Source organism: Vitis riparia, chromosome 1, assembly GCF_004353265.1.
Source record: "Vitis riparia cultivar Riparia Gloire de Montpellier isolate 1030 chromosome 1, EGFV_Vit.rip_1.0, whole genome shotgun sequence".
Taxonomy (NCBI): domain Eukaryota; kingdom Viridiplantae; phylum Streptophyta; class Magnoliopsida; order Vitales; family Vitaceae; genus Vitis; species Vitis riparia.
In genome coordinates this window covers 23,688,078-23,702,258 of record NC_048431.1, presented here as the reverse complement: position 1 = coordinate 23,702,258, position 14,181 = coordinate 23,688,078, and the positions used below count along the sequence as shown (strand labels likewise).

The window sequence follows — 14,181 nt, the reverse complement described above, 5'->3', positions numbered from 1 at the left end:
AAACCGAGGATTTGAGACTGCTCGGACATTTTTTGACTAGCCAGTGACATTTCCTTCCAATGTTTATCATAGTTTTAAAAGGTATGCTTGAAGGCTTAATGTGCAAACACTCCCTTATTATAGTGTCTCGTTGGCTAAGATAAGTGCCTTGTTGAGGAGGCATGTCTTGTCAACTATATTCCTTTTGCCTTATAAGCATTTTTATTTTTGAAATTTATATAATTTGATTATTTTTTAATTAAATATTTCTTTTATATGCTTGTAATCCTAAATTTTTTATTAAGTGGATTATTTTTTGAATCATATTATAAAATTGAGATGCATCTTATATCACATTTCAGTTCATTGATATGCCCCTTTTAAAACTATGATGTTTATTAGCTTTTTCTTTCCACAATAGCATTAGGGTGGTTAGCAAACAGTACGAGTATTTCCCTCTGTTTTAGATGGCAGTTAAAACATATTATTTGTTTTACTATGAATGCCTATAATTTTTTTTTGAATTTTTAGGATTCGTAACATGAAACTCCATTATAACCACATGATCCCAAAAATTTACAACATTCAATTTCATTTTACATATGGCTATTGCTTTTTCCATCCGATATTACTTTGTATAAAGTACAACCTGGATTTAACCATATAAAATTATGTGGTTGAAACATCCTAAGCAGGAAGTCAACTTGGTTTCTGGATGGGGTTGCTCTATTGCCTAGTCTAACTAGTTCTTTCATTAACATCATTAGTATATGAAATAGACTCAGAGGTTGAATTGCATCATATGAACCTCTAAATAAATAAAAAAACTTAGATTCATAAGCTAAAATGTAAGAATATTAGAGCCAGTGGGATAAGAATCCTAGTTTACATTACCGATCCCTGAGATAATTGTTTGATTTGAGTTGATACAAAACCCTGTCTTGATGCATAAGTCATTGTTGGCAACCGTCCATTTCTATTTAAGGTTCTTCAATTTTTGTTGCTCAAGCTTCTCAATCAAAGCCATCTTTTCCTCTTCCGCAAGGGCATTGAACATGAATACAGATTTGTCGCCAATGTCATCCTTGAAAGTAAAGGAGAGATGTCAGTGTGTGATGTCCGATAAATACCATGAAGGTTACTAGATAGAGACTACCAGCATCGATTGGGATTTTATACCTTGATAGGCTGAGTGAACTTTCTGCTTGCAAATATCACGAAGAGTGCCATCCAAGAAGCCAGAAGAGTAAGTTTTACTCCATTATCCATTATGCCCGTCTGTATATTTCAAGTGAAGCAGTCAGATCCAGATGAGACAGTTTGAGAGCTACGAATATTAATATAACTTAAGGGTTTAACCAAAAATCAAGGTTCCGTGTTACAATCCTGGAGGAATGGGTATGATACCTATTCATACATAACTTATCACGTATTGGATTTGCATTTTGATCAATAAAATACAATGATGATTGCTGATGAGATGATCTATTTCAAAAGCAAAAGGACTGGCATGGCATTCAAAATGACCATGCCAGTTAAGTCCCTAGGATTGTGGCTTGATTTGGAAAAAAATACCATATTCTGAAAATGAAAAAGAAAAGCCAGTTAAGTCCATTATATCCACAGCTGGTTCCTAGGTGAGTTCAAATGCAGTTCTAGGAGGCTTCTCAAACACCTATATCTTTGATGTAACCAATGTAAAAATGTTTAGAAGCTAAATGCCAACCAAGCAAAGGAACAAAAAAGGCCGGAACAATCATTCTATAAATAGTTTATGAAGCCAGTTTTTAAACCTTTCAGGTTGCCCACAAAAAGCAAGAGGTGGAAGAAAACATCAAAACAATGTAACAATGATGGCATCTCCTTTATGGATGAGGTTCAGAGATGTGGTTATAGCTGCTCAGCAAAATTGTCAATATTTTAATCCAATGACCATTCTAAGGAATTGCAATCCCCAACTTAGACAGATAGACAGGTTTGTACTGCATTAACATGAACTGCATAAATAAAAAAATCGAATGGGTCATTCTGAAGAAGTTGCAATACCAGGTGCCCAAGAAGAACAGTGGGGATAATGAAGGTGAGAATACCGGCTTCCAGCTTTCCATAGCAAAGGCCTGATCCCAAAATACAAGTGCCAGGATTGAGCTTGTAGTGAGAATAAGCTTTATATAGAACAAATATGAAACCAGGGACAAGACAGATACGAGATGACCAAATAAGCATTGTTAAATTACACTTTTAAATGGTGAGTTATGGCTTTACCACTTCCAAAGGGAAATGGAAAGTTCTAGTAATGGTGCTAACCAAAGACATTTTATCAGATATACAAGGCCCAAATACGACTTATGACAGTACTAGAGTTGCTAGTGCATAATTTCAAAACAATAAAAAAATTCAGTTATAGGTAATACCTGTAATTTTAAACAAGGAACATTTGGCTAGAAACAGAGGGCGCCATGGAATCTTCTCATCAATTTGGTTTTTGAAATATGAACAAATAAAGATCTTGCATCTACTTTTTGCTTACTCTTTTTGTTCTCTCAACCTTTTAACTTTCCTGAAGATTCCCAAGGGTAGAAACCAACTTTTTAACATTCTAAAAAGGACTATATTGAGTAAAAATATCAAAAGAATATCAGTGAAGATTAGTATCCGAAGGATTGAGGCGCTTTCACACCATTCTAATTCATTAGAATTGAAAAAAATGTCCATAACCAAAACCATTATATGGAAGCAGATAACATATGTACTGAATTACCTTCCTTGAAGACAAGTCCAGTCAGTGCTGCAAAAAGAGGGCCAATGAACCACACAGCTGTTGGGTTGTCAATAACATACTGTATTAAGTTCTCACCAGTTGGTTGTGCAAGGCTCGTGTATGTTGCTAAAGATCCAACTACACCAAGTGCCCATAGTGCTTGAAGAGTGCGCTTAATCTCAGTCACATAGATGTGAATCAAAAATAAAGATAAGCCCAATCCTCCAGCTCCAAGTGTATAAAGCAAATCAAGATTTTCATTGATTACATTGCTAGGTAAAGAGTTCTCAGGCAAAAAAGCAGCTGAAGCAGCAACTACAAATGAAGCAGCAGCAGTCACTAGCCCTGACCTGTATAAAATCACCTGCCACATACAGCAAAGTACCATGATACATCAGTATCTGAGTTCAATGATTGTGAAATCTATAACAGCATCTATCTGGATAATTTCCATGAAATGTGCGACATGATTAAAAAATCTTAGAAGACTGGAAAAAAACAAAAAGAAGAGAAAAACCACCATCACAGTTTTTGACACATTAATGGCTCTATCTGCACCTGGGTCCAACACTTGCTCTTGCTCGGATACATAAAAAATGAGTTGCATTTATTTATTTTTTAATGTCAAAATGGGAATTTAACCTGTTCTCAAGTTAAGACCTTTTACCCCGCATTCTTTGATATACATACACAAACTTAAAGACAAATAGCTGTCTCTGACTGTCTTAGATTCTGGGAAATTTTTGCATCTGATGCCATATGCACATTTTATAATAAGATAATTAAATCATGGTAGAAGCATTTGAGTTCATCCAAGATAATATTATTAATTTTACACATTTTGAGCTTATGTTAATGTCCATAAACTCTCATAAATTGGTTTTGCCTTCTAATTCCAGACCACAAATCACATACAATCATAACATTTTTAATCATTATTTGACCAAAAACCTCAGCCAGCTATCCCACACTTATTTTGATTGTAGGCAGCTATTTTAGGGGCTGTCCCCGGATAAAGAACTTTCCAGCAAATCATAAGGCTGATGTGAGTGTGCAAAATGCTCACTAGGACACCAATGGCCATACAGTAAGTTCCATGCTTGGAAAAGCCCAATTGTCTTCTATTGTTTAAAAAAAAACCCAAACTTCTGGTATCCCAGGTAATAGTTATTAATCAGCTTGGGCTTACTAAAGTTTAATTGTATTAGCATCATAAAAATGTTAACCTAGTTGACACTCTCACTTTAATTGAACTTCCTACTTTCCGAAAGTTGGCGAACCTCAAACTAATTCTCATATTATCTTAAATATCCAATCAATTGCATGATTAATGAATAATAAGGGCATCAAATGACATGGATTGATTAATAAATTCACAGACTTCCAAAATGGGGTTATCTATATTTTCCGCCGCATAAGATATCTTATAACTTGAAACAATAGTTCACAGCAAACTCCAAGTACTCAAGTGCTAAATACAACAATAGTGCAAATCCAAAGATAGAAGAATTCAGTTTGTGAGACGCTCTATAATGCTGGTATGCATGCTCAGGTTGGAAAATTTAGACATTGTTTGAGAAGTGTTTTAAAAAGCAATTTTGAAAAATAGTTTTTGAGAACTTCTTTTGAAAACTGTTTGTTCTATGATGTGTTGTAGAACAAAAGTTTGTTTGAGAACTTTAAATATTTTTAACCTGTTTTCTATGTTTTCAAATATTTTCTAAAAATAACTTTTATCTGTAATACTTCATTTTCAATCATTCTTTATATTGGTCTATTTTTTAGAACACTCTTTAGAAAACAAGTGAAACAACTAAATATGTTATCAGATTTGACCTTGTTTATGTTTTTAAAAACAAAAAACTATTTTATGTATTTTGGTGGCCAAACATGTTTTTCTATTTTTTTTTTAAAAACAGAAAACTGTTTTTGAAAACAATTTCCTAATATACCCTTTGTTTCTCTAATATTTGACATTGGAAATGTTACTGAAAGTTTGTTTAAATTCAATATGGATATATACAGATCCATAGCATTTTAAAACAAACACATGGAAAATAAAAAAAAGACCCATAGTTGTCAAATTGTAGTGTTACTATTTTTCTTGTATGCATCATAAATTTCTTTTACATAATGAAAGATAAATGGAAACAAATATGTGAGCATATATAGAACTAATTTCATGAAGGATAGTAGGGTTCAAATAGGTAAATATATGCATGCATCAATATTAAACATATAGTTGCAACATACACTTTTTGAACTTTTTTGTTTCAAATTCCAACTAGTGTTACTAATAAATACAATTATATCAAATATTCCAAGTTGCTGAAAGTCTTCCACCAATCTACCAAAAAAAGAAACTATCATCATGTTGCCATATGTTGATATGCTATTTTCAAGCACGAACTTTCCAAATTCATCATCATTCCCTATTCTACAAAGGAAAAAGGGGAAAACATAGAGAAAGGAAAACTAATATATTAAGTAAAAGTAGTCATTTACCATCATCGTCAAGCTCAACATTCAAATTATTCAAATATCAGGTCCCCAGTATTCATTACAAGAGCAATCATGTTCAAATTAACTCTTCCTCATATGATGATGTCAATAATTTTTTAAAAACCATCAACAATAGTCAATGTTTCTGTGTGGTAACATTATATCATTTCACAATAAAAGATTGTATCCTATCATAATGATCATATATCGTTTCGAGTAATGCTATCCATACCAGTCAGACTAGCTTATCTGTTTCACCAAATTAGCACATAAAATAGATGTCTTCATTTTGTTAAAAAAATTACAGCACATGCTACTGGATCTAAGCAGGAAACAAGCCAAGGAAGCATTTTGAAATTAAGTATATGCCTTAATCTTTGACAAATATGCTCAAATCATATTGAAAATTCTATTAACTCCAACTCGTAGTACATAACTATAAAACAGATCAATGCTGTCCAATTTGAACAGCTTATAGGAAAAGGTCCTTATTTGATGTAAAATTACATCCTATGAATGTTCATTTTCTGCATAACCAAACCAGAGAAAGATTTCAAGTGATGTAGCACCTTTATAACAACAATCATCCTCAAAATTTATCCACAACTTACATCCAAAACAGCTAGAATTTCAGAAATCAATCCATTCATTACTCAAAACCTCCCAAGGTTAAAACCTAACCAGTAATTGCTCGCAAAACAAGTCAATTCCAAAAACAAACAGCACGAAAAATACATGAATTCAAAACCAGAAGAAGAAGACGACGGAGTACCTCTCGGACGTCGGAGGAATCAACGGTCCATGGACCGTAAGTTCCTTGATAAACGACTCCATCAACAGAGCTCTCTCCCAAAGCCTGACATTTTATCGATCCGGTTTTACGCGAAATACTAGAAATCGACGACGATGACGAAACCCTAGCTTCGGTAAAGCCGTCGCGCTTCTTCGAGATTTGAAGTTTGGGAACAGTGACGAAGGTTGCAGACAACAGCCTTAGAGCCATGTGTTTTTTTCCCTTTTTTCTTTATTATTTAATTAATCTTTTGGCTTGGATAATTTTTAAACTTCACATGACACATGTCTCTATCACGAAGCGGGTATAGTAGTTTCCCTTACAATTTGTTGGGCTCAACCTTGGGCCCTGAATGTCCTGGGCTGAAGCTTGTTCAAGTTCAGGCCGATTTTAGCCCAAGTTGTTATCCGAGAATTGAGTTGATAAGAGGTTGGGCTTCGTTTAAATGTGGAATCTGGGCTAGCCCTTCTGTCAGGCCCAGGTTGGTTTCACAGGCATATTTCATTGCCGTCTGAAAAAGGGCGGGTTACATATCTTTTCATTTTTTCAAAGGGTCTGTTTGGGAGTAATTTTTGTTAAAACGCTTTTAGCTTGTAACGTTTTTGCATATAGCACTTGTATAAAAAATGTTCTTTATTGAGTTAGGATGCATTTGAGAGTGTTTTTATTTGAAGTGTTTTATCTGAAAATGCTTTTAAAAGAATCACTTGTCAAGTGTTTATCTGAAAAACATTATAAGTAATTTTTTAGGTTTTAAAAAATATTTTTTAAATTTCTTCAAAACACTTAAATATTTTTTTTAAAAAACAAACTAAAAACTTTTTCTATAATTATTATTGTTAGTCAATTTGACAATATTTTTAGAAAACACTTCTAATATAATTTAAATTTAATTTTTGTCGATGGTGGAGATTTTGAGTTGGGCATGATTCTCCGTCGTTATAAATATTTCATGGACCCATTTCATAAAATGAATGACATGTTTGAAGAAGGAAAGAGACGGTGGCCGCAAAAATTGACATGAATAGCCGAAAGTTAATCGATGAAATGATGTACGAATACGAGGAAAATAATGGGGGACGGTTAATGTTTTAAAACCCTCAATTTCATCTGATGGGTCCAAAGGCTGTAATACTCACATATTTGAGGTACGAGGAAAAAAATGGGAAGGGGGAGGCTACAATTATGATTTAAAACCTACCATTTCATATAATGGGCCCAAAGACTATAAAATATCAAACGTGTCTTTATAGAAATTAAGTGTTTAGTGATTTTTTGAATATTTTTTTTATACTCTTTGTTATATTTCCCAAACCACTATATATATATATATGGATGGATGGTTGAATTGAATTTTTATTTGTTTAAAGAAGAATTATTTTGTCATTTGATTATTCCTTTTGTAGTTATTGATTGAGGGTGGGAAGAAGTTTGATTTTGAATGGCTTAAGCTTTATCTTGCCATTTGATTATTCCTTTTATAATTGTCAATCCAAGGCTTGAAGATGTTTGATATGGAGATCTAAAGTTTATTTTGTCATCTAGCAACTTATTTTATAATTATTAATTAAAGGTTTGAAGAAGATTAATTTCAAGCTGTTTAAACTTAGTTTGGTCATAAGTCTTATTGTGACTTGGTCTTAAGCATGACTTGAATTTTTGTTTAATTTAAGGCTTAGTATGATTTAGACTTGACTTGATCTTAACTCGACTTTAACCTTATTTTGACTTAAACCTTGACATAACTTGAGTTTTGGTTCGATTTAGGCTTTGGTGTAGTTTGGACTTTAACTTGACTTAAACAACATGGTACAAGGGCTTGTGTTAGTTTGATTTCATATTGAAATAGGTCATTTTCATATTTTGATCTTAAAATTTTTAGATCGAACATTAGTTGAAATATTAGTTGAAGTTTTAAAGAAGCTTTGAACATCCCTTGAAGACCTTTCCTTTATATTCTTCTAAATTATTTTATAATTTTGTTCTCTTAAAACGTTGGAATAAACCGTTATATGAATTGAAAAAAATGAATGTTTGATCATAATTTAAATTAAATATTTATATGTAATTTTGTTATTAGCATATAATTAATTTAATTTAAGTATATGATAAATTTTAAAAGATGAAGTTTTATTTGTTTTAATATTATTTTTTATAAATATTTTAGCATAAATACTACTATTTTTTATTTATATTTAGATATTAAATAATTTTTTTAAAAATAGTTTTTAACAAAGGGGTCACCATTAACTAAAATCAATCCGGACGGTGTGCTATTATTATTCCACGGTTCAAATTTCAGACCACACCAACGGCTGACGTTGAGTACGGTCTGCCACGTTGGCATTTTCCATTTCTTAAAGGTGGAAAAACATGTTTGAAAAGGAAGAAGAAGGCAGCCGCAAAATTTGACGCGAGAAGCCGAAAGCGAGCTGAAAAAAATGATGTACAAATTCGAAAAAAGAAAGCGAAGAAAAAAATAACATAAAAAAAAAAAATGGTCCCATGCGGCCGCATTATCATCTTATCATCCCACGCTTGCATCGAAAAAACCGCCCACGTCAGCTTTCACGCCGCTTACGTGTACTCTTCTTTGTCTCTTTGCCACCAACTGTGGAAGCTTCCTTCTTTTCCATCCGTTATCCGCTTCACCTTTTCTGTTTATGTTTTGTTTCGGTTTTTTTGTTTTAATTTTTTATTTTTATGTTAGGATTTTTTTAATTAAAAATGGATGAGTTAAAAATTATTGATAAATAATTTAATATTTATTTAATTCCTAAAGTGGGAACTGTAATTCATAGAATAGTTAGTTAAAAATTAAAAATATATTAGAAAATTAAAAAAGACATTTCCCATTATTGTATTTAAAAATAAGAACAAAAAGGGAAAAAAATGAAGAAGAAAAAGTTCCATTCAGACAATCAAATAATTTTTTTATAATTTATTTATTTATTCTATATATTGCCACTAATTTAATTTGTATATTTTTATAACAATCATTATGATACTTTTTTTGGGAGATAAAAGTACCATGAAACACACATGATTATATTTGGAAAAATTGGAATCTCATCTTGGGGCCAACCCTTTTCCATAATACTAAGGATTATTAATTTATTTATTTATTTATTTATTTTTGGAGGTATGTTATGCTTTCATGATGGGTTTTATGGAACGTTGGAAAAGAGAGGTAGGAGGCTAGGAGCCATTGATTTTGATTGATGGGGAAAGAAGTGTGTCTGAATGCATGAACCTTACCATTTTATTTCCACTGAAAATGACACCACATTCCTCTTGTGGGTTCCGCGAGTTTTTGCCAATTTTGATTTGATTTTGACTCACTACTCTGAATAAGATGATGATCATCATGATTGAGGAAGAGATGGAGATAAAAGCTTGGGCCACATTGTGTTTAAAAATTTAGGTGTGGTTGGGGAAAAGCTTGATAGGGAAAGAATGTAAAATGTTTTTATAAAACGTTTTTTATTTTTATAATATTTAAAAAAAAATTGTTTTCAAATATTTGAAAGATTATAAAATGCTTTCTAAAATTATTGTGAACAAATTCTAACATACGAATATTAAAAAATGTTTTTTTTCACTTATATTTGATGAAGTCACTATACACACATCCGATATCTTAATATATATTTTTTAAAGTCATTGTACTTAATCTAATTTGAAGTAATATACAAACAAAAAAAAAATGTTTTTAAGAAACATGCGCCTGCTTTTGGCTACTGATAGTTGCTTTGATATGATGTTATGAATATGGGTGTGGCCCAAAGTGGATTTTTACAATCACTATGGCGTGACATTTCAATAGTAGTTGCTGCATGCCATGGGGATTTTGGAGGTGGGGATGAGGCCTCAGATTTATATGATTAGGCTTTTGGCCAAGTTGGTGTTTTTATGATATGATGTTGCGTAAAGACAAATTTACTGTCTCTATCTCTATCTTAGTGAGTGAGTGATTGTAAGCCTGATCGAGCTTTGCCTTTTGTACCTGTGTGGATGACTCCTCTCTTTGATCCCATTATTATTCTAATTCTTATCTTTCGATTGATACATGTATACCAACTTGATCCAAACTTTAAATTGACGGAGGGAATGTTTCCACAAATGTATAATAACGAGCTAATATCCTTAAAAAGTTTGATTCCTATAAATAAATAAACAGAAGCCTCGTGTTGTGATATCCCATATTCTCGGAGGAAAAAGAAATGATGAGATTAAAAAGTTAAGACATAAGATAAAGTATAAGAAATCTATTTTTAGAGACAAAGTTCATACAAATTTAGTCTACTTATCATCAATTTTCTTTTCTTAATACTGTATTTTGAACTGTAACATCTCATATTATCGGAGAAAGATAAACAATAAAAAAAAAGTTAAGATATAGGATCAAACATATGAGATTTATCTCTCGAAATAAAATTTAAATAAAAGGGTAGAACATATTTAGTTCAAGTTGTTAGTCAATTTTTTTCTTCTATAATCTATATTCAATAATTGTTTTAATTTTTTAATTAGAAAAAAGTTACACCCACTCTAAATTAATCATATCATCTTAGATTTTATTGATGGGGAAGAAGTTTTCAACCTTTGATTATTGTAAACGTATTTTAAAGTTATAACGACAAATATATATTAAAAATAAATTTTTTCATTGAAAAAAAATTATATCCATCATAAATTGGTCATACCTATTTTAGATTGTCCTTACTTAGAAAAGAAGTTTTCAACATGTAATCATTATAGACGTATTTTAACGTTACGAGGACTAAAAAGTCATACTGAGTTTTAGATATTTTTTCATTGAAGTACAAAGATTTCAACTTTGAATCAATCCGACATATTCTTTCTTTACACTTCATTCAACAATTATTTTAAGTTTCTCAAAGGAAATCATACCCACCCTAAATTGGTCACATCCATTTTAGATTTTCTCCATGGAAGGGAGGAGTTTTCAACCTTTTAATCAATGGATACATATTTTAAAGTTGTACATATACATTATTGTGTTCTAACTTAAACCCTAATAAAAAATAAAAAATATATATATATTTTTTTCAATGAGAGATAATTAAAAAAAATCAAAATTATGATTAGAAAAAATAATATCATCTCTCTTATATTAAACCCAAAGCATTTGGCCACAGGTTCAATGAATTTTCCCATATTATCAAAAGAAAATTTACAAAAATCATGTATAAATTCCTAACTAGTAGTTAGGCTCACATGGGATGGGAGGCAAATAGGCAATTATCTTTCTTGTTGGTCCATTGCACATGTACAAGATCTCCCTTTTTCCGTTTTTATTATTATTATTATTATTTTTTATAATTTCTAAATTTCTAATTTAAAAATTCTTTTGGTGTATAATGTACGTGGGTGATGGGTGCCCACCAAATTGACAAGGTAGATATAGTATAGGCTACTGTGGGGTAGGCAGCAACACAGAGCACGCCACTGCTTTAAATTTTCTTGTCAGACTTGTATGTATGTGATATCTATGTTAGGTTTTAAGGCACTAAATCTATAAAAATAAATAAATAAATTTAAAAGTAAAATAAAAAATAAAAAATAAAAAGTGAAAATACAGAAAGGAGCTTACATAGAACCATGATATTTGAATCTGCATTCACATGACTGACCACTCTTAAAAAAAAAAAAAAAACGTAGCTTTTAATTATTTTTAAAAATATAATTTAATTTTACAATAGTTTTCTCACTGCTGTTACTGTTATGCATCTATATATATGATATAATTTTTTTTAAATTATTTATTATATTTTAAATTATTTGTAAGAATAGTCTAAAAAAACCTTTAAAATACCTCAAAATTAATCTAAAACGAGTCTATTTTAAAAATAATTTATGAGAAATATTAATTTTACCAAAAAAATTTACTAAACTTGTTTGTGAGTATAAGAATTATTTTAAAATAGAAAATCATTTTTAAAAAATGTTTCAAATGGATTTGAAATAGAATCTAAGAGTTAGGACAATATCGTAATAACGAGAGCTTACAAGAAATGAGGATAAAATGAGATAAAAACTAGCGTGACATCAAATATAATTTAGGATTTGTCTTAAAGCAATTAATTATAAATCAAAGTATAATCTAGGATGCCGTCATAATAACAGGAACCCAAGAACTAATGATAAGGACGACACATAAATTATTGGACATAAATGATTAGATCGTGACTTAGATGGTATATTAAATCAAATTAACCATAAAGGAGCAGGAAATGAGGAAAAGAAAAAACAAAACTTTTTGTTATTATATATATAAAAAAATATTTAAATATTTCTTTATTAAATTTGTGTGCATGCGTGATTGGATTTAAAAAATAATTTAAAGAAAAAAAGATAAGAAATTTATTGCATGGACTTCAATTAATTTTACAATGATAGCTTCATGGCCCAATCGATCCTGTTCACATAAGTGGGTTTTCTCTTTTATAAAAAAGAAAGCACGAGTGTTCGGTGTTCCACGCCACTCCAAAGTCTAATAATATTATCCAACTTTTCACTCAATTCCACACCTTTTCTTCCATTTTCCATCTCGATGACTCAGTTGAGAAAGCAGGGGAGGTGGGAAAATAAAATATAAATTTTAAATTAATTTAATAAGATTTTCTTAGATTTTTTGTAGAAAAAGAAATTTAAATATAATATATAAATAAATAAAAAAAGAAAAAAAGAAAAAGTTTCCAATAGGCTTTCGTGTCAATGAAGATTTGATTTGAGTTTCAAAGTGACTAAACTATTAGAAAATAGACCAACATATTGACATTTTAGTTCACGTGTAGCTTGTCGGGGAAAAGTTTGAACCGACATGTTCAAGGACTATAACTCTAGTCTTTGTGGAAGTTAGGCTACCAATTCTCCAGATTAAATTATAATTTAAATCAGTCGATTTATGAGGGTTGTTACGATTAAAGGTTATTATATATAGTAAGGAAAGATGAAGAATTTTTAGGAAACATTTTTAGTACAATTTTTTTTAGAAGAATAAATTTATTGAAAGTTAAAAAAATACTTATAAATTTTTTTTGAAAAAATACTTAAAATGTGTGTTTTTCAGTAATTTTAAAAAGTGTTTTTAGTTTTTCTAATACTTGAAAACTGTTATTTTTAAAATATTAGAATTATTAAACACACTATTAATAAGTGATTATTTAAAAATAGGTTTTTATATAAAATATTTTAATTAAAAAATTTTAAATAAAAATATTTTTAAATGTATTCTTAAAGTATATTTGATAATGGTTTAGGAAGCTTTTTGTTTTTATTTTTAAATCGAATGTTTAACAAAATTTATACAACATTTTAAAAAATTTGGAAAATCATTTATGAGGTTGAAAAATCACTTAATCAATCATTATAATCATTATACTTTAGATGATTTTCCTAAAAACACTTTTAGAAATTACACTTTTACTAAAGAGTAGACACTATCAAACACTCTTAAAACCCGTTTGACACTGCTTTCAGTATAAGTGTTTTTATTGAAAATGTTTTCTTCTGTAACACTTTTATAAAAAACACTTTTATAAGAATTTAGAAAAATGATTCTAATAGTGTTTTTGATAATATATCGTGTAAGTATAATTTTTTTTAATAATAATAAATTACTAAAAAAACCATTTATTAAAAAAATAAAATATTATAATAAACCAAAAACTTTTAATACGAAAAAAATATATAAACATTTATATTGTGAAAAAAAAACTAAAAAAAATATTTTTATGAAAGGGAAGTTAAAGAAGAAAAGGAAAGTGAGAAGGAAGTGAAGAATGAAAGGAAACAGAGGATTGTGGAAAATAATATTTTAGAAATATATGAAAATTTTTGATGTATTTTTTTTTTAAAAAGAAACACCTCCCAAATGCTTTTTTAAAAAACACTTCCAAATATTTTTTTAAAATTTTAAAAATATTGACAAACACTCATTTTTTCACCTTTTTAAGTGTTTTTAAAACTAGAAATACTTTAAAAAACATTGTCAAATGAACTTTTAAAGTATGTTTGATAGTGATTCGAAAAAACATTTATAATTCTTCTAATTCTTGAAAGATAAAATTTTTAAGTGCTAAAAAGCTTAAAAACGCTTATTAGAATTACTAGGAAACGT

General features: G+C 29.8%; 1 protein-coding gene across 1 annotated transcript; it reads right to left on the bottom strand.

Moving 5' to 3' along the window:
- Positions 1 to 619: 619 nt before the first annotated feature.
- On the bottom strand, positions 620 to 6,275 carry LOC117905583. Its single transcript, XM_034818740.1, has 5 exons — positions 6,015 to 6,275; positions 2,741 to 3,104; positions 2,026 to 2,096; positions 1,159 to 1,257; positions 620 to 1,063 (listed from the first exon to the last, which is right to left on the bottom strand). The coding sequence occupies exons 1-5, from the start codon at positions 6,243 to 6,245 to the stop codon at positions 956 to 958; spliced, it is 873 nt and encodes a 290-aa protein (XP_034674631.1). The 5' UTR covers positions 6,246 to 6,275; the 3' UTR covers positions 620 to 955.
- Between the last annotated feature and the right edge of the window lie 7,906 nt (positions 6,276 to 14,181).